The 18,602-nt window shown below is 37.6% G+C and overlaps 1 protein-coding gene across 1 annotated transcript in view; it reads right to left on the bottom strand.

Moving 5' to 3' along the window:
• DACH2 (dachshund family transcription factor 2) overlaps positions 1–18,602 on the bottom strand; it is a 165,333-nt gene that overhangs the window by 11,009 nt on the left and 135,722 nt on the right. The window contains exons 5-6 of the mRNA XM_038588811.1: positions 4,552–4,700; positions 4,279–4,426 (exon numbers count right to left, since the gene is read on the bottom strand). Coding sequence (XP_038444739.1) covers positions 4,279–4,426; positions 4,552–4,700 — 297 coding nt within the window. The remainder of the gene's footprint in view (positions 1–4,278; positions 4,427–4,551; positions 4,701–18,602) is intronic.

Here is an 18,602-nt window from a genome sequence, read left to right as displayed (position 1 = left end):
TTACATTCATGTGAAACAAAAATTCAGAGCTTTGAGGTAATAACAAAATTGGAAAACTTGAAACAAAGACACTGAGAATGTATGGTTTCTGTTATTTTTTTAAAAGATTTATTTATTTTGAGAGTGAGGAAGGGCAGAGGGAGAGAATCTTCAAGCAGACTCCCCACTGAGTGTGGGATCTATCATACAACTCAGGAGATCATGACCTGAGCCAAAACCAGGAATCTGATGCTTAACTGACAAGCCACCCAGGCACCCCTGGTTTCTGTTGGTTTGGGTAAAAGATTATTAAATGAGGTTCAACATAAAGCTGTTTTTCTATTTTAATTATACTTATTTATCATCATTAATATAAAGCATTTAACAAATTACTTAAATCAGAAATCTTAATTTATTAAAAATAATTTATAACTTAATGTCCTTGATAATACACAATTTTGCTTCCAGTAAAATTATTGGCTCAAAAGTATTCTATAATATAGTTTTTCTTGAAATTTATGATTATGTATATTACAATGGCACAGTGAGGAGAGATAGAAGCAGAAAAAATGTTCACCTTTAGCTCAGAAGACTGACCTATAGACTGCGTTGTTTTGATAGTGATCACATATGTGCTGACTGCTACACTTTTAAAGGATCTCATGACTGTGGGTAAACCCACTCATAGCTAATATGAACTGAATGATTAGCATCTGAGAAATCTTGTGAAAGCAGTTTTATGTGAAGCTATTTGAAGAAGACATTTATGCTATAATAATCCTTGCACATCTCCTCCCCTTTGAGTACTAAGCTTATAACCACCAGCTTCATATAGCAAAAAGTACAGCTCTTTCTGCCCGTGGGTCCTGTCCTCGTGCTACTTCAATAAACTTATTAAGTTGCACCATAAAATGTCTCAAGAATTCTCTCTTGACCACCGTGTTCAACAATCCCACAGCATTAGCATATTACATTTTTAAATATATAAATAAATAATAATAACTTTCATGTATTTTGGACCTAATATGTACTGAGCATTTTCTGGGACTATATCTCATTACATTTTAATTGGAAAAAAAGATAATAATATATAATATTATATATAAAATAATAGTTTTATTATAACCAGAATTATACATACAATTTACTTCTTTTTGCTTTCACCTTTCCAGTGCATATGCTTTATAATAAACATCCAATTGTATGGCAATGGTAGAAGTGGTAGAAAATTATTTTCTACTTTCACTAACTACATGCATTTAATGATAGCATTAAATAATATAATATTTACACATGTAGTTTTATACAAATATATAGTTACTATTCTTTTGATATACTTGGACTGTTGTTACTTCTAAGCATAAGATCAATTCCTCCCCCTCTTTCTTTTCTATCATATGACTTCAGATAAAAAGTTCCCCTTTTGTAATAAAAAGTTAGTTATAGTGGATATGAGATATTTAGGGAACTAGAAAGGAATTTAAGTTATTATCCAGTTCAACTATTGTAATAGATGAGAATACTGAGCTTCATAGAGATGAAGTACATAATTTTTCTACATCAATTGAGGATAACAGAGTAGTTTCCTATAATTGTGAGTAATTAGATGTAAAATGTTAAAAACAGTGCTTAGCACATAACAATTGATAAGCATTACCCACCAGTAGTAGTAGTAGTAGTAGTAGTAGTAGTGACAGTAATGATAGTAGTAGTGATAATGTGGTATGTAATGATAGTAGCAGTGGTATTATTATTACATCATAATGTGCTACATTTATTAAATACAAATACTTTAGAATAAATTTGATAATAGATATAATATTACGTCAACCATGTCTAGGCCTTTTTATTTTTTTAAAGATTTTATTTGAGAGTGCAAGTGAGACAACATGGTGTGTCAGAGAGCAGGAGCAGGAATGGGGGGAGAGCACGAAGGGTGATGGGGGAGCATGGGTAGAGGGAAAGGGAGAAAGATGGAGAAGAGAGGGAGAAGCAAGCTTTCTGCTGAGCAGGGAGCTCAACTTGGGGATTGATCCCAGGACCCCAGGATCATAACCTGAGCTGAAGGCCGGTGCTCAACAAACTGAGATACTCAGGTGCCCCTATCATGTCTAGCCTTTTTTTAAAGATTTTATTTATCTATTCATGAGAGACACAGCAGAGACATCGGCAGAGGGAGAAGCAGGCTCCCTGCAAGGAGCCTGATGTGGGACTTGATCCAGGATCCCGGGATCATGCCCTGATTGGAAGGCAGATGCCCAACTGCTGAGCCACCCAGGTGTCCCTGTCTAGACCTTTTTAAAAGATAATAGATGTGATAGTAATTATAAAGATATACCTCAAGAATCTAAGAGGAGTTAATGAACAGAAATTGGTATAACTCTAAAAGTTAGAAGCCAATTTTACTCTATGTAGTAGTTACACATATGCTAATCTGGGAATGTTATATTTGACATATGATTATTAAGTTCTTTAGTATAAAAAATCATTCTACTAAAAATGTGTGTTTTTATGATTGTTAATTATAATTATTTTGCATATCAAACACCAGATATAAATGGATTTTTCTAAACTTTAAAAAGACAAGTTAGGTTTTGCTTAATAGTATTTAATGATTTTGACAAGATAATGAGAGGTTTAATTCTTTTGTTTTTAAGATTGTATTTATTTGTTTGTTTATTTATTTGAACTCTCCACCCAATGTAGGGTTTGAACTTATAGTCTTGAGATCAGGAGTCACATGCTCTACTAACTGAGCCAACCAGGTTTCCTCCATTTTTTTAAGATTTTATTTTTTAAAGACATTTAATTCTTTTTAAATGAAGTGACTGAATTTATATTTTGAACTGGACTAATAATGATTCCTGGGCCTTAAGGAAAATATACTGTAAGTTTTCAATTGCTTGCCAAAAATTTTGGAATATAATATACAACTTTGGAATAAGGTAAAGTTAGTGGATTTCACTCAACTGGAATTATTCTTCCTTGGTTAAGGAGGCATTATCTATCTTGTGGATTTTCTCTTTTTTTCCTTCCCCTTCTCACTCTCTATTTTATTTAGCATTTACTTTGTTACCCTTCCATAGAAGAATAAGCAGAGAAGAGAAGAAGTTGAAATTCACAATCGACACTCTTGCTGCTATTTAGTATTTAAGGTAAATGTAAGGAAAAGGTGAAAATTATTGGCTGAAGTGAAGATTTAAAATTTTCCTGGTTTTTATATGAACTAGTGTCTTTATCCACATCTGTACATGACCTAATGTCTACCCATGGTTTGAAAGTTAATTCTATTTGTGAAGATTATCTCTCCTTTCTCTCTCTTTTATCTCCATCCCTACTTATGCTATCCAAATTCAGTCCTCATCTCCACTGCCAGGATGAGAGCAAACTCCTTTTACATAAATTCCTTGTTTGTAGTCTTACTCCAAGCCCTCTCTCTATTCCCAACACTAAAGTGGTTTAATTGATATCAGACCAGATCATCCCCCTGCTTATTTCTTTATTACTTCCCATTACCTATAGGATAAAATCCAAGCTAAAATTTTACATGGTTAAAAATTTCCTTCACAATTTAGCTTCTACTTTCATCTTTCTACATCATCTCCCATGATTCACTTCATTAAATTCAGAGTAATAACAATCTGTTTATAGTTGCCCATGTATAAAGCTTCTTGCCTTCATGCCTATGCTTACTGATACCTCTATTGAGAATGTCCAAATCACTCAGATACTTTCCTGCCCTTACTTAGCCTGCCAATCTTCAATACTCAGGTTCAAGTGTCAGCAACAGGGAGCCTTCCTCAACTATTCACTTCCCCACCAAACTGAACTAACTACCCCTTCTCTGTATAGCCATATATACTGTGCTTCATTGTTCTTGCCACATTGTCTTGAATTAACTGGTTGGTTGTGCTGGCCCTCTAAAATGTAAATCTCTCAAAGACAAGGACTGAGTTTTATTTATCTTATTTATCTATCACTGTTCTTGGCAAAGAGCATTTCGTCTACAAGAAATTATTAGATTATTTGCATCCAGGAATATTTTATGAAATTGTGAGGAAGCTAAGAATATTCATGTTTTCTAAATCTGCAAGTGGCCTGAAGTCAGATATATTTCATTATCTTTTATAATTAAAGAGAAAGAGTATAAATATCTTACCTTGTGAATTGCACACAGTATTTGATTCTTAGCCTGTCATTTTTTTCAGTAGTTCCAAGCTATCCCTAAGAATATTTCTACTATTATTGAATATATTTACAACAAAATGTTTATTCTGTAATTGAACTTGTTAAACTTACTTCTGCTTTGAAGCTCAACTGCAAGTTGTCTTTCAAGGTTTTCTCTAATTTCTCTCTCTCTATAGAGCTCCATTCGCAGTTCCTTTTTTTCTTGTTGAATCTGCTTCTCCTGGATGTGAGCGTTATCCAAAGCCACTTTCAGCAGACCCTGTCAAAGTACAGAAAATGACATGCAGTTCATCTTATCTGTTTTAGTTTCTCAAATGTGAAATAATTTATGTAGATGCTAATGTCTTGTATTACATTTATTTTGTTTATAGAAATATTGTTGACCTGAATGTTGGTCAACAGTGTCTCCACGGAGGACAGACTATCAGCGAAAATGAGTGGTCCAGGAAATCCAGGAGGCAATGCCTGCCCAGGAGTCAGTTGGATCTTGTCCAAGGGTGACTTCATTGTTGGAATTTGAAATGGTACCTCTTCTGCAAAAAGAAAATTAATATCAGAGCATTCACGAATTAAGAGCTCAAAAACTTCACTGTGTTTCCTTTACCTCTAATAGCATCTATAAATATTTTATTTCTATAACTAGATGATGGAAAACTCTCAATTGGAACTCATACCTATCCCCCAGCTGCCTCTACTTTCTTAAAATAAATGTTTCAGTAAATAATCAGTGAAAATGAAACAACATTTGCTGCTAAAGAGGCATGAGACTTGGAGAAACAAATTTATGATATGTTTATGAATACCTATAAATTAAATAACCAGATCACCTTCTTGTAAAGCATACACTGCATTTTTTTAAAAAACTGTCATCTATCTATCATCTATCTATCATCTCCATTCTTTAATATCTTTATCAAAGTATAATTCATACATAATAAAATTCACCTATCTTAAGTGTACATTTCAATGATTTTCAGTGGATATGAGAGTAGTACAGAGTAGTTTCCTATAATTGTGAGTAATTAGATGTAAAATACATCACAAATGTATATTAGAACAGCTTGATCACCACAAAAATACTCCTGATGCCCACTTACAGTTAATCTCCTGCCCCAGCCCCAGCCCTTGGCAACAGCTAATTTACTTTCTATCTCTATAGGACTGCCTATTCTGGATATTTTATACAAATAGATGCAATATGTGGTCTTTTATGTCTGGCTTCTTTTACTTAGCAGAATGTTTTTGACGTTCATCCATGTGGTAGCATGTTTCAGTGGTTTCTTCCTTTATATTGCTGAAAAGTATTCCATTACATGGATACATTGCCCTCTGTTTAATTATTTACTAGCTGACAGGAATTTTGATTATTTCTGGTGTTACCTTTTATTTTGAAGAATATTACTTATGAAAAAATATCACCTGTGGCATATAAACACAAGCTGTATTTTCTCCTTTTATTTTTATATTATCTTCTCTCACATCTTCATTACATTAACAAGATTCTTTCTTAGCTTCCAATAGAATTTTTGTTTAATAAAATGTTTCAAATTTGTCTTGAACAGATCTATCTAATTACAAAAGGAATTTTCTCTTACACTGGGAACCTAACTACATGACTATATCTTTGAATTCTGATTGCAAATCTTTTATGTGAGATGTATGAACCAGATAGCAAAGTTTTCCCTGCAATTAGAAACTGGAGATTTTTTTCTTTTTTAACATAGGTAAGTATAAAAGGCTACAAAGAAGTGATCTTGGAAGGTAATCAAACAAACCCTGGTGTTCTCTCTTTTTTTTTCATTCACCTATTTTTTGAGAAAGAGAGAGAATGGGAGAAAGGGGCAAAGGAAGAGGAAGAGAGAGAATCTCAAGCATACACCCAACCTAGCACAGAGCCTGACGCAGGGCTCGATCTCAGGACTCTGAGATTATGACCCTTGCTGAAACCAAGAGTTGTTGCTTCACCAACTGAGCTGCCCAGGTGTCCCCAAACCCTGGAATTCTTAAATGCCTTCAACTACAGTGCATGAGGGGTAAATCATAGTACCTCAGACAAAATTACTCTACTCACCACAGTCTCTTTACTTCAGTAATGGGCCACAAACAAAGTTTGAAAATATGCATATCCCTGGTCAGAAAAATTTTCAGTGACCCCATATATTACAAAAATCATCCAAGAAAAGAAAAACCTAGGCTTGAATCTGGACCTAAACAATTTCCACAAAAATCTAGCTATTGGTTCTGGTTCCAGTGGTGATAGAAATATGGATTTATTGTACAGATATAGCTAATTTTGTAATTGCAAGCAGCCTATACATCTAGTATGCAGTCTTGAACCACACAGATTTCATAGTCATCATTGTTTGCTGCATAGCAAATGACATGCCCTATTTACTGTATGGAAAGCTGTGGCATAGAATTCTGGGAAACTTCTGTGAGATTTGTAATGGGACAGCATTATCTCTGAATAAAATGTTTTTAATAGAGATCACCTTTTCCAAATTCTTTTCTTTTACAACTTCCAATTTCCCAAAATCTATACTGATAAAAATGCTAAGCAATTATTTTATAGAATTAACAGTTTCATATTATTTTTTTAATTTATTTTTTATTGGTGTTCAATTTACTAACATACAGAATAACCCCCAGTGCCCGTCACCCATTCACTCCCACCCCCCGCCCTCCTCCCCTTCCACCACCCCTAGTTCGTTTCCCAGAGTTAGCAGTCTTTACGTTCTGTCTCCCTTTCTGATATTTCCCACACATTTCTTCCCCCTTCCCTTATATTCCCTTTCACTATTATTTATATTCCCCAAATGAATGAGAACATATAATGTTTGTCCTTCTCCGACTGACTTACTTCACTCAGCATAATACCCTCCAGTTCCATCCACGTTGAAGCAAATGGTGGGTATTTGTCATTTCTAACAGCTGAGTAATATTCCATTGTATACATAAACCACATCTTCTTTATCCATTCATCTTTTGTTGGACACCGAGGCTCCTTCCACAGTTTGGCTATCGTGGCCATTGCTGCTATAAACATCGGGGTGCAGGTGTCCCGGTGTTTCATTGCATTTGTATCTTTGGGGTAAATCCCCAACAGTGCAATTGCTGGGTCGTAGGGCAGGTATATTTTTAACTGTTTGAGGAACCTCCACACAGTTTTCCAGAGTGGCTGCACCAGTTCACATTCCCACCAACAGTGTATGAGGGTTCCCTTTTCTCCGCATCCTCTCCAACATTTGTTGTTTCCTGCCTTGTTAATTTTCCCCATTCTCACTGGTGTGAGGTGGTATCTCATTGTAGTTTTGATTTGTATTTCCCTGATGGCAAGTGATGCAGAGCATTTTCTCATGTGCATGTTGGCCATGTCTATGTCTTCCTCTGTGAGATTTCTGTTCATGTCTTTTGCCCATTTCATGATTGGATTGTTTGTTTCTTTGGTGTTGAGTTTGATAAGTTCTTTATAGATCTTGGAAACTAGCCCTTTATCTGATATGTCATTTGCAAATATCTTCTCCCATTCTGTAGGTTGTCTTTGAGTTTTGTTGACTGTATCCTTTGCTGTGCAAAAGCTTCTTATCTTGATGAAGTCCCAATAGTTCATTTTTGCTTTTGTTTCTTTTGCCTTCGTGGATGTATCTTGCAAGAAGTTACTATGGCCGAGTTCAAAAAGGGTGTTGCCTGTGTTCTTCTCTAGGATTTTGATGGAATCTTGTCTCACATTTAGATCTTTCATCCATTTTGAGTTTATCTTTGTGTATGGTGAAAGAGAGTGGTCTAGTTTCATTCTTCTGCATGTGGATGTCCAATTTTCCCAGCACCATTTATTGAAGAGACTGTCTTTCTTCCAATGGATAGTCTTTCCTCCTTTATCGAATATTAGTTGACCATAAAGTTCAGGGTCCACTTCTGGATTCTCTATTCTGTTCCACTGATCTATGTGTCTGTTTTTGTGCCAGTACCACACTGTCTTGATGACCACAGCTTTGTAGTACAACCTGAAATCTGGCATTGTGATGCCCCCAGATATGGTTTTCTTTTTTAAAATTCCCCTGGCTATTCGGGGTCTTTTCTGATTCCACACAAATCTTAAAATAATTTGTTCTAACTCTCTGAAGAAAGTCCATGGTATTTTGATAGGGATTGCATTAAACGTGTATATTGCCCTGGGTAACACTGACATTTTCACAATATTAATTCTGCCAATCCATGAGCATGGAATATTTTTCCATCTCTTTGTGTCTTCCTCAATTTCTTTCAGAAGTGTTCTATAGTTTTGAGGGTATAGATCCTTTACATCTTTGGTTAGGTTTATTCCTAGGTATCTTATGCTTTTGGGTGCAATTGTAAATGGGATTGACTCCTTAATTTCTCTTTCTTCAGTCTCATTGTTAGTGTATAGAAATGCCACTGATTTCTGGGCATTGATTTTGTATCCTGCCACGCTACCGAATTGCTGTATGAGATCTAGCAATCTTGGGGTGGATACTTCTGTGTTTTCTATGTAGAGTATCATGTCATCGGCGAAGAGGGAGAGTGTGACTTCTTCTTTGCCAATTTGAATGCCTTTAATGTCTTTTTGTTGTCTGATTGCTGAGGCTAGGACTTCCAGTACTATGTTGAATAGCAGGGGTGAGAATGGACATCCCTGTCTTGTTCCTGATCTTAGGGGAAAGGCTCCCAGTGCTTCCCCACTGAGAATGATATTTGCTGTGGGCTTTTCATAGATGGCTTTTAAGATGTCAAGGAATGTTCCCTCTATCCCTACACTCTGAAGAGTTTTGATCAGGAATGGAAGCTGTATTTTGTCAAATGCTTTCTCTGCATCCAATGAGAGGATCATATGGTTCTTGGTTTTTCTCTTGCTGATATGATGAATCACATTGATTGTTTTACGGGTGTTGAACCAGCCTTGTGTCCCAGGGATAAATCCTACTTGGTCATGGTGAATAATATTTTTAATGTACTGTTGGATCCTATTGGCCAGTATCTTGTTGAGAATTTTTGCATCCATGTTCATCAGGGATATTGGTCTGTAATTCTCCTTTTTGGTGGGGTCTTTGTCTGGTTTTGGAATTAAGGTGATGCTGGCCTCATAGAACGAATTTGGAAGTACTCCATCTCTTTCTATATTTCCAAACAGCTTTAGGAGAATAGGTATGGTTTCTTCTTTAAACGTTTGATAAAATTCCCCTGGGAAGCCATCTGGCCCTGGACTCTTGTGTCTTGGGAGGTTTTTGATGACTGCTTCAATTTCCTCCCTGGTTATTGGCCTGTTCAGGTTTTCTATTTCTTCCTGTTCCAGTTTTGGTAGTTTGTGGCTTTCCAGGAATGCGTCCATTTCTTCTAGATTGCCTAATTTATTGGTGTATAGCTGTTCATAATATGTTTTTAAAATTGTTGGTCTTTCCTTGGTGTTGGTAGTGATCTCTCCTTTCTCATTCATGATTTTATTAATTTGAGTCTTCTCTCTCTTCTTTTTAATAAGGCTGGCTAATGGTTTATCTATCTTATTAATTCTTTCAAAGAACCAACTCCTGGTTCTGTTGATCTGTTCCACAGTTCTTCTGGTCTCGATTTCGTTGAGTTCTGCTCGAATCTTTATTAACTCCCTTCTTCTCTTGGGTGTAGGATCTATTTGCTGTTTTTTCTCTAGCTCCTTTATGTGTAAGGTTAGCTTCTGTATTTGAGTTCTTTCCAGTTTTTGAATGGATGCTTGTATTGCGATGTATTTCCCCCTTAGGACTGCTTTTGCAGCATCCCAAAGATTTTGAACGGTTGTATCTTCATTCTCATTAGTTTCCATGAATCTTTTTAATTCTTCCTTAATTTCCTGGTTGACCCTTTTATCTTTTAGCAGGATGGTCCTTAACCTCCACGTGTTTGAGGTCCTTCCAAACTTCTTGTTGTGATTTAGTTCTAATTTCAAGGCATTATGGTCTGAGAATATGCAGGGGACAATCCCAATCTTTTGGTATCGGTTCAGACCCGATTTGTGACCCAATATGTGGTCTATTCTGGAGAAAGTTCCATGTGCGCTTGAGAAGAATGTGTATTCAGTTGAGTTTGGATGTAAAGTTCTGTAGATATCTGTGAAATCCATCTGGTCCAGTGTATCATAAAGCTCTCGTTTCTTTGGAGATGTTGTGCTTAGAAGACCTATCGAGTATAGAAAGAGCTAGATTGAAGTCACCAAGTATAAGTGTATTATTATCTAAGTATTTCTTCACTTTGGTTAATAATTGATTGATATATTTGGCAGCTCCCACATTCGGGGCATATATATTGAGGATTGTTAAGTCCTCTTGTTGAATAGATCCTTTAAGTATGATATAGTGTCCCTCTTCATCTCTCACTACAGTCTTTGGGGTAATTTTAGTTTATCTGATATAAGGATGGCTACCCCTGCTTTCTTTTGAGGACCATTCGAATGGTAAATGGTTCTCCAACCTTTTATTTTCAGGCTGTATGTGTTCTTCTGTCTAAAATGAGTCTCTTGTAGACAGCAAATAGATGGGTCCTGCTTTTTTATCCAGTCTGAAACCCTGCGCCTTTTGATGGGTCATTAAGCCCGTTCACGGTCAGAGTTACAATTGAGAGATAGGAGTTTAGTCTCATCATGGTATCTATTCAGTCTTTGTTTTTGTGGATTGTTGCACTGAACTTCTTCTTAAAGGGGAATTTTAAGAGTCCCCCTTAAAATTTCTTGCAGAGCTGGTTTGGAGGTCACATATTCTTTTAGTTGCTGCCTGTCTTGGAAGCTCTTTATCTCTCCTTCCATTTTGAATGAGAGCCTTGCTGGATAAAGTATTCTTGGTTGCATGTTCTTCTCATTTAGGACCCTGAATATATCCTGCCAGCCCTTTCTGGCCTGCCATGTCTCTGTGGAGAGGTCTGCTGTTACCTTAATACTCCTCCCCATAAAAGTCAGGGATTTCTTGTCTCTTGCTGCTTTAAGGATCTTCTCTTTATCTTTGGAATTTGCAAGCTTCACTATTAAATGTCGAGGTGTTGAACGGTTTTTATTGATTTTAGGGGGGGATCTCTCTATTTCCTGGATCTGAATGCCTGTTTCCCTTCCCAGATTAGGAAAGTTTTCAGCTAGGGTTTGTTCAAATACATATTCTGGCCCTCTGGCCCTTTCGGCACCCTCGGGAACCCCAATAAAACGTAGGTTTTTCTAGTCAGGCTGTCGTTTATTTCCCTTAATCTATCTTCATGGTCTTTTAATTGTTTGTCTCTTTTTTCCTCAGTTTCCCTCTTTGCTATCAACTTGTCTTCTATGTCACTCACTCATTCTTCCACCTCGTTAACCCTCGTCGTTAGGACTTCTAGTTTGGATTGCATCTCATTCAATTGATTTTTAATTTCTGCCTGATTAGCTCTAAATTCTGCAGTCATGAAGTCTCTTGAGTCCTTTATACTTTTTTCTAGAGCCACCAGGAGCTGTATAATAGTGCTTCTGAATTGGCTTTCTGACATTGAATTGTAATCCAGATTTTGTAACTCTGTGGGAGAGAGGACTGTTTCTGATTCTTTCTTTTGAGGTGAGGTTTTCCTTCTAGTCATTTTGCTCAGTGCAGAGTGGCCAAAAGCAAGTTGTATTGGGAAAAAGAGAAAAAGAGAGGAGAGAAAGAAGGAAAGAAAAGAGAAAGAGAAAAAAAAGGGAAGAAAAAAAACGGAAAAAAAAAGAAGAAAAAGAGAAAGAAAAGGAAAGGAGAAAAAAAAAGGGGGGTGGGGGAAGGAAACAAATCAAAAAGCAAAACAAAACAACAACAAAAAAAAGAACCACCGGGGAGTATCTTCTGATTCTGTGTACTTTAAGTCCCTTGGCTTCCCCTGGAAGTTGTCAGTCTAGCTGGTGTTCTGGGGGAGGGGCCTGTTGTGCTGATTTTCAGGTGTTAGCAGTTGGGGGAGCTGCTGTGCCCCCTGCCTGGTGCAGGGCTCAGTGGGGGGTGTTTACCCCGTGAGGCCGCAGGAGGAACAGCCCCAGTGGCGGGGCAGCTCTGGAAACCTGGATCAGCTCCGGCAGGAACTCCGTCTGCAGGGCCTGGAGGCTCCGGGCCGGGCCGCTGATGTGCTCAGCTGGGGCAGGAGCGTCCTCGCTGTCCTGGACCCTCCCGGCCTCTGCCTGTCCCGGGGGAGGCGGGATCCTGGGCTGTGTCCCGGCGCCCTGTGCTCCGGAGCCTGCGCTGGTGGATTCGCGCTCCCGGGCCGCGCAGCCCCCTCCGCGGAGCCGCCGCCCGAGCCCCCCGAGCTGCTCCTGGAATCGCGCAGCCCCCTCCGCACCGAGCCTCTTCCTCTGCCCGAGCCCCTCCGAGCTGCTCCCGCCCCGCAGCCCCCTCCGCGGAGCCGCCGGCTGAGCCCCTCCGAGCTGCTCCGGGTCCCGCCGGGTCCCGCCGTGCGCGCTGCAGCCCTTAGGGAGCTCGGCGCACTCTCCCGGGGCGCAGGTGTCTGTTACTGTCCCAGGGAGCCCGAGGGCATCCTCTCCCTCCTGGGTCCTGCTCCCACTCCCCGCGAGCCCCTTTCCGCCCGGGAAGGTCGGTGCAGCTCCTGCGTCTCCGGGACGGGGCTCTCCTGTCCTGGGGACACTCGCCCCGGCCTCAGCCCGGCTCCTCGCGGGGCCCCTCCCCCTTGGAGGCCTTTGTTTCTTTACTTCTTTTTCCCCGTCTTCCTACCTTGATAGAAGCGCGAACTCTTCTCACTGTTGCATTCCAGCTGGTCTCTCTTTAATTCTCAGGCCCAATTCATAGATTTTCAGGATGATTGGAAGGTTTTCTAGGTAATTTGGTGGAGACAGGTGATTTGGGGACCCTACTCTTCCGCCATCTTGCTCCTCCCCCCCATATTATTTGAATCCAAAATGTTATAAAAAGCATTTGTTTATTGGTCTTGAAGAATTCAATAAAATGACACCTGGGTGGCTCAGTCGTTAAGCATCTGCCTTTAGCTCAAGCCATGATTCCACGGTCCTAGGATCAGTCTGCATAGGTCTCCCTGCTCAGTGGGGAGTCTGCTTCTCCCTCTCCCTCTGCACCTCCCACCCCATTTGTACTCTCTCTTGCTCCCTCTCAAATAAATAAATAAAATGTTTTTTTAAAAAAGGAATTCAATAAAATGTATAAATTAACCTATTAATTTTCTTTTAGCACAGGAATCTATAATAAACATATTCTCAGGAATTGTTTTATCATAAAACATAAAAAATAATATTTTGATTATAAATGCATGATGCATGTGTCTTGTACAACTCCACTGTTGTGAAATTAACCCTAAACTCTTTCCTTCCTTCCTTCCTTCCTTCCTTCCTTCCTTCCTTCCTTCCTTCCTTCCTTCCTTCCTTCCTTCCTTCCTTCCCAGTGGTGGTTTTGGAAGAGGTAACTATTCCAGAGGGAGTGAGCACAATATTAGAAATTCTATGATCTACTTCAACTACAATGTTTGAACATTTGAAATATGTTATTAAGAAACTAAATTCTAAAATGTCTTAGGCAGCATCTCTAGTGCTTCTAAAGTACATTTCTCAACACCTAACCAAGCAATATTATGTCTTATTTCTATGGTTTGAAGTCTGTATTTAGATAGTATTTTGTTTTCTGCACTTTATAAGTGGATCAAATAACTTCATAATGGGGATCCCTGGGTGGCGCAGCGGTTTGGCGCTTGCCTTTGGCCCGGGGCGTGATCCTGGAGACCCGGGATCGAATCCCACATCGGGCTCCGGGTGCATGGAGCCTGCTTCTCCCTCTGCCTGTGTCTCTGCCTCTCTCTCTCTCTCTCTGTGTGACTATCATGAATAAATAAATAAAATCTTTAAAAAAATAACTTCATAATGATTTATTGATAATAACTGGAGAGGTTTTATGCTTTTGCACTGTTGTTTATAAATCTTAAAGTATGAATTTATTTAGTCTGGAAGATCTATTTTTACAAAACGAACTGCTACAAAGTTAGAACATTGACATCCTGCTGAGTCTAAGATAATATAATCTTTCCCCTGAATAAATATTTTCTATCTGGGGCAGAATTCTTAAAATTAATAGATCCTTTGTTCTGTATCACTCTATATACAAGTAACCTCATTAATAAGAATCTGAGGAGTTTTCTACAAACAAGATATGCAAAAAGAAAAGCAATACATTCATCATGCATAAAACAAAATTAAAACTATATTAAAATTCCTAGAAGTCACCTATTTGGAGATGAAATAAATGCTATTAAGTTGGCTGAAAGGAAAATTATTATGGACTATGAAAACAGGTCGCATGGTCTATACTTTGTAATGTTGCTGTATAGTAGATTGAAGTTTCAAAATAGCATTACTCTTTTTAAAAGAGATGGACACAGTTGAATTAGGTGTTGCTTGCCACAGTGAGGATCAAATGCACAAAGAATCATATTTCATCGGACCTAGTCAACACCAGGAAAATAAATAGAAATATAAGAGGTATGCAGGCAATGATTCATTTTGATAATCTGGCCCAAGAGAGACACATAGAGACAGCACACAGATCTAAGCTTCTACCAAAAGACAAATAGGACACAGAGGGTGGGAATTGGGATGACAGTGTAGCAGGGGTCACATCGATTTTCAGCAGCAGTTTTCACACAGATGAGATAACCCTGGACTCTATTTGGCCCATTGTTCATATCCTACTTGTCCCACAAGCAATAAATTTCCTAGACCTAGAAAAAGGCAGTAAAGAAGAAGGATTCTACTTATGACTTCTTATGATTAAGTTTCTGTGATAACCAAACATGCTTTTTCAGACCAAGGTCACATTGCATGTTAAGGTCCATAATAGCCTAAAGCTAGTCGAAGTGTATTATGTTTTGGTGTAAATGAGTGAAAATATCAAACCATTTGTCTTTTTTTTTCTGATTTAAATTCCACGCTACAAAAATGTATAACAAATGCATTAGAAATCTATTTCAATCTTGTAATAGGTCTTCACATCTGAATGACATCAACATTTTGCTCAGAATTTAAAGACATTCACTATTATGTACAAATGTTTCCCATAGACCTGATAAATCCTAATTGTTAATGAAATTAAATATAGACAAGTACTAGAACCATAGATTGTCAGGTAAATAAGAGTAACTCTTTGTAAGCCAGGGAGAAAGGGTTTTGGCTGAGCATTTTGATTTAAAAGGCTGGTGTTCAAAATGTGTATATTAAAACCTTTATCAACACATATGATGCAATGGTATAAACTAAAAGATAAAGATAGGACAACTGTTATCTAGTTGAGGACATCAGCAACCTCTTCATTCATTGAAGCAAAGTGGAGACTGCTTTTATTGAGCCTGTTGGCTAAACTTGCTATAATTTGTATAGCACTTGGAAATCTATTTGCTGAACAAACTCTTAATTTTAATTTCTTCCTTAGGGCCCGGATGAATAGATGTTAAACTTGACAAGAACTTTATTTGTAGAAAAAAGATAAACATTTGATAATTACTCAGAATGAAGAAATTCCCCTAAGAATTAAAATCAAGACTGCTAGACTTTCTATATGAACGTAGTGCTTATTTTCCCACTTTTTCATAGTTCAGTGTTTCTTCTTTCCTCTGGGCTTTGAGGATTATAATACAGGATTAGAAAATGAACACCACTGACTCACTCAGCAGTGGAAAAATGCAGCCACCTGCCATCAGGTCATCAGCTTTTATTCTTTAACAAATAAATTATATTTCTCTATTTGATTTGCGTGCTTTCCCCTAAATAGAGCTGTCAAGAGACTTTCTTTTGTTGGTGCCATCAGTATTACATTTGGCAGAAGCAAGACACCTGCTTCCCTCTTCCAGACAGATGAACAATAACAACAAAATGACCAACTGCTGTGTAATGATGTGACTTGCATGAATATAAGAAAGTGTTCATCGTCTGAGTTTAACAATGAATGATTCAAATGTTGCCCTTCCTGAATGTGGAAAAGAAAAACTTGATCCCTAAATTGTTACATTTCTTTAGGGAAATGAAAAAGAAATTATGCTGACAAATGAAAACCAAAAACTAGTAGTGAGCAGATGAAGGGTCACCAGCCTGAGAAAGTATGATATGATACTTCTAAAACTAAAATGGCTCTGTTTTACTCTGGATCTTTATATGATCAATTTGACATAATAGGTCCCTTTATAAATTATGAATTAGAAAGAAGTCAACTTTCAGATAAAATATTATCCTGATAACAAATATTATATCCAGTGAAGGATTGGAAGAAGTATGATACCCAGCGCTTGCTGTTCAGGAGCTGATACACCTTGAATAAAAGTCAATGAGTTATAGAAGCAGACAATTAAGTGTGAAATCATGTGACTTAGGCTGTTAAGTGCCTCTCAAAGGGAAGAATACTTCAGTCTGGAGTAAGCACTTAAACTAATCCATTCATTATAGCTGAGAAGTGTTCCCACTATCCTTAAAGTCCCATGGATTTCCCTAAGATATTAGGTATGCCAACAGTGTTTCTTACTCAAACTAATAGTGAACAAACTGGGTTAAACAATAATAAACAGTTTTAATTAAAGCAAGGGTTAGCAGATAAATTACAAGGTGCTTAGTGAAATTTGATTTTCGGATAAATAGCAAATGATTGTTCAATGTTTGTCCAAAAATACTCCATGGGTCATCATTATACTAAAAGAATAATTTGTTCTTGGGGCACCTGGTGGCTCAGTCAATTTCAGCTTAGGTCATGATATCAGGGTCCTGGGATTGAGCATCACATAGGGCTCCCTGTTCAATGGAGAGTCTGTGTCATCCCTCTCCCTCCCCCTGTTTGTGCTCTCTCGTGCCCTCTCTCTCTCAAATAAATAAAATCAATCTTTTTTAAAAAATCAAATCAGGGTCATGAGATCCAGCCTCCTTTCAGGTTTCTCATTCAGTGGGGAGTCTGCTTCAGATTCTCTTTCTTCCTCTCCCTCTGCCCCTACACCCCATGCATGCATATACTCTCTCTCTCTAATAAACAAATCTTTAAGATGATAATAATATGTTGTTTATCTGATTCAAATATCACTGGACATGTTGTTCTCTTTTTTGTTTGCAAAGTATATTAAAGCAAACAACTCAGGTCCTTTAAAAAGCTAGTGCTAAATATAAGCATATGTTACATATTAGTTTAGGCAGCCGAGAGCATAATGATGAACAGCAAAAGATGCCAAACTCTGACTGTGTAGGTTTGAAACTCTGTTCTGTGATTTACTAGCCCCTGAGAAAGTTACTTAATTTTTCTGTGCCTCAATTTCCTCATCTGTAAAGTTCAGATAATAATACCTATCTCATAAGGTTGTTTGTTATAAAGATTAATGAGCTACTATTTGTAAAGCTTTTACAACAATACCTGACCCAAAGGAAATGCAAAATAATTGTTTGTTAAATAAACTAAATGGTGAGGTGCCTGGATGGTTCAGATGGTTAGGTGCCTGCCTTCCGCTCAGGTCATGATCCCAGGGTCCTGGGATTGACCCCTACATGATCTCCTTGATCTGTGGGGAGCTTGCTTCTCTCTCTCTCCCTCTGCTTGTGCTCTCTCTGTCAAGTAAATAAATAAAATCTTAGAAAAATTAAAGAGCGATTGAAAATTCCCAGGAGTGGGAGACGAGCCTAAAATAAAATATTTGAACACCTAAGCATCCATCAACACCTCATAAAACATGTGGCAAAATACTTTTCTTAGGTAGTAATTGTATAAGCCTGGCTTTACCCTAAATTATGCCAATGTTACTTTTTCAGTTATCAAAGGTCTGAAGAGACTTCTTAAGTCAAGGTCAGTGTCTCAACTGGGGGTAATTTTGTAGTCCAAAGGACATTTGGCAATGGCTGGAGACATTTTTGACTGTCAGAACTGAGGGGGTAGGAGCATGTGATACTGGCATCTTTCTGCACTGAGCTTCTACTAGAGAGTTTAATAAGCTTAATAAGATACTTTGTGATTTAGAACATAATACTTTACAAGGTATGTTTTATAGATCTTATGCATTTAATTTTGGGTACTTAACTCCAGTTCTTTGCTCAAATGCCACCTTATTATTGAAATCTATACTGAACACCCTATTTAATATTGCAACTTGCACTCCTATTTTCACTCCTTTAACATGTTTTCTTTTTTCCTGGAAAATGTATCACCAAAAATATACAATATAACTTACTTATTAACTATTTTTGTTATCTATTTTATCTCACTACAATATATTCTTTAGGAAAATGGGAACTTTGTTTTTCTAAAAATTTGTCCAATGCTGTTTTCTCAGTATCTAAATAGTAACTATCCTGGGTCTACGGCACATGTACTGACTTTGGATGTGCCAAATGGTAATCTTAAATCTTGAGGTAATATTTTTACTCATCAAAATGATTCCATTATCTTTTTCCATTTAAAAAGACAATATTGTAAATGAATATGTAATTTGAATTTTTTTATATA

The sequence above is a fragment of the Canis lupus genome, chromosome X, assembly GCF_011100685.1.
Source record: "Canis lupus familiaris isolate Mischka breed German Shepherd chromosome X, alternate assembly UU_Cfam_GSD_1.0, whole genome shotgun sequence".
Classification (NCBI taxonomy): domain Eukaryota; kingdom Metazoa; phylum Chordata; class Mammalia; order Carnivora; family Canidae; genus Canis; species Canis lupus.
This window is presented reverse-complemented; position numbering and strand designations above follow the sequence as displayed.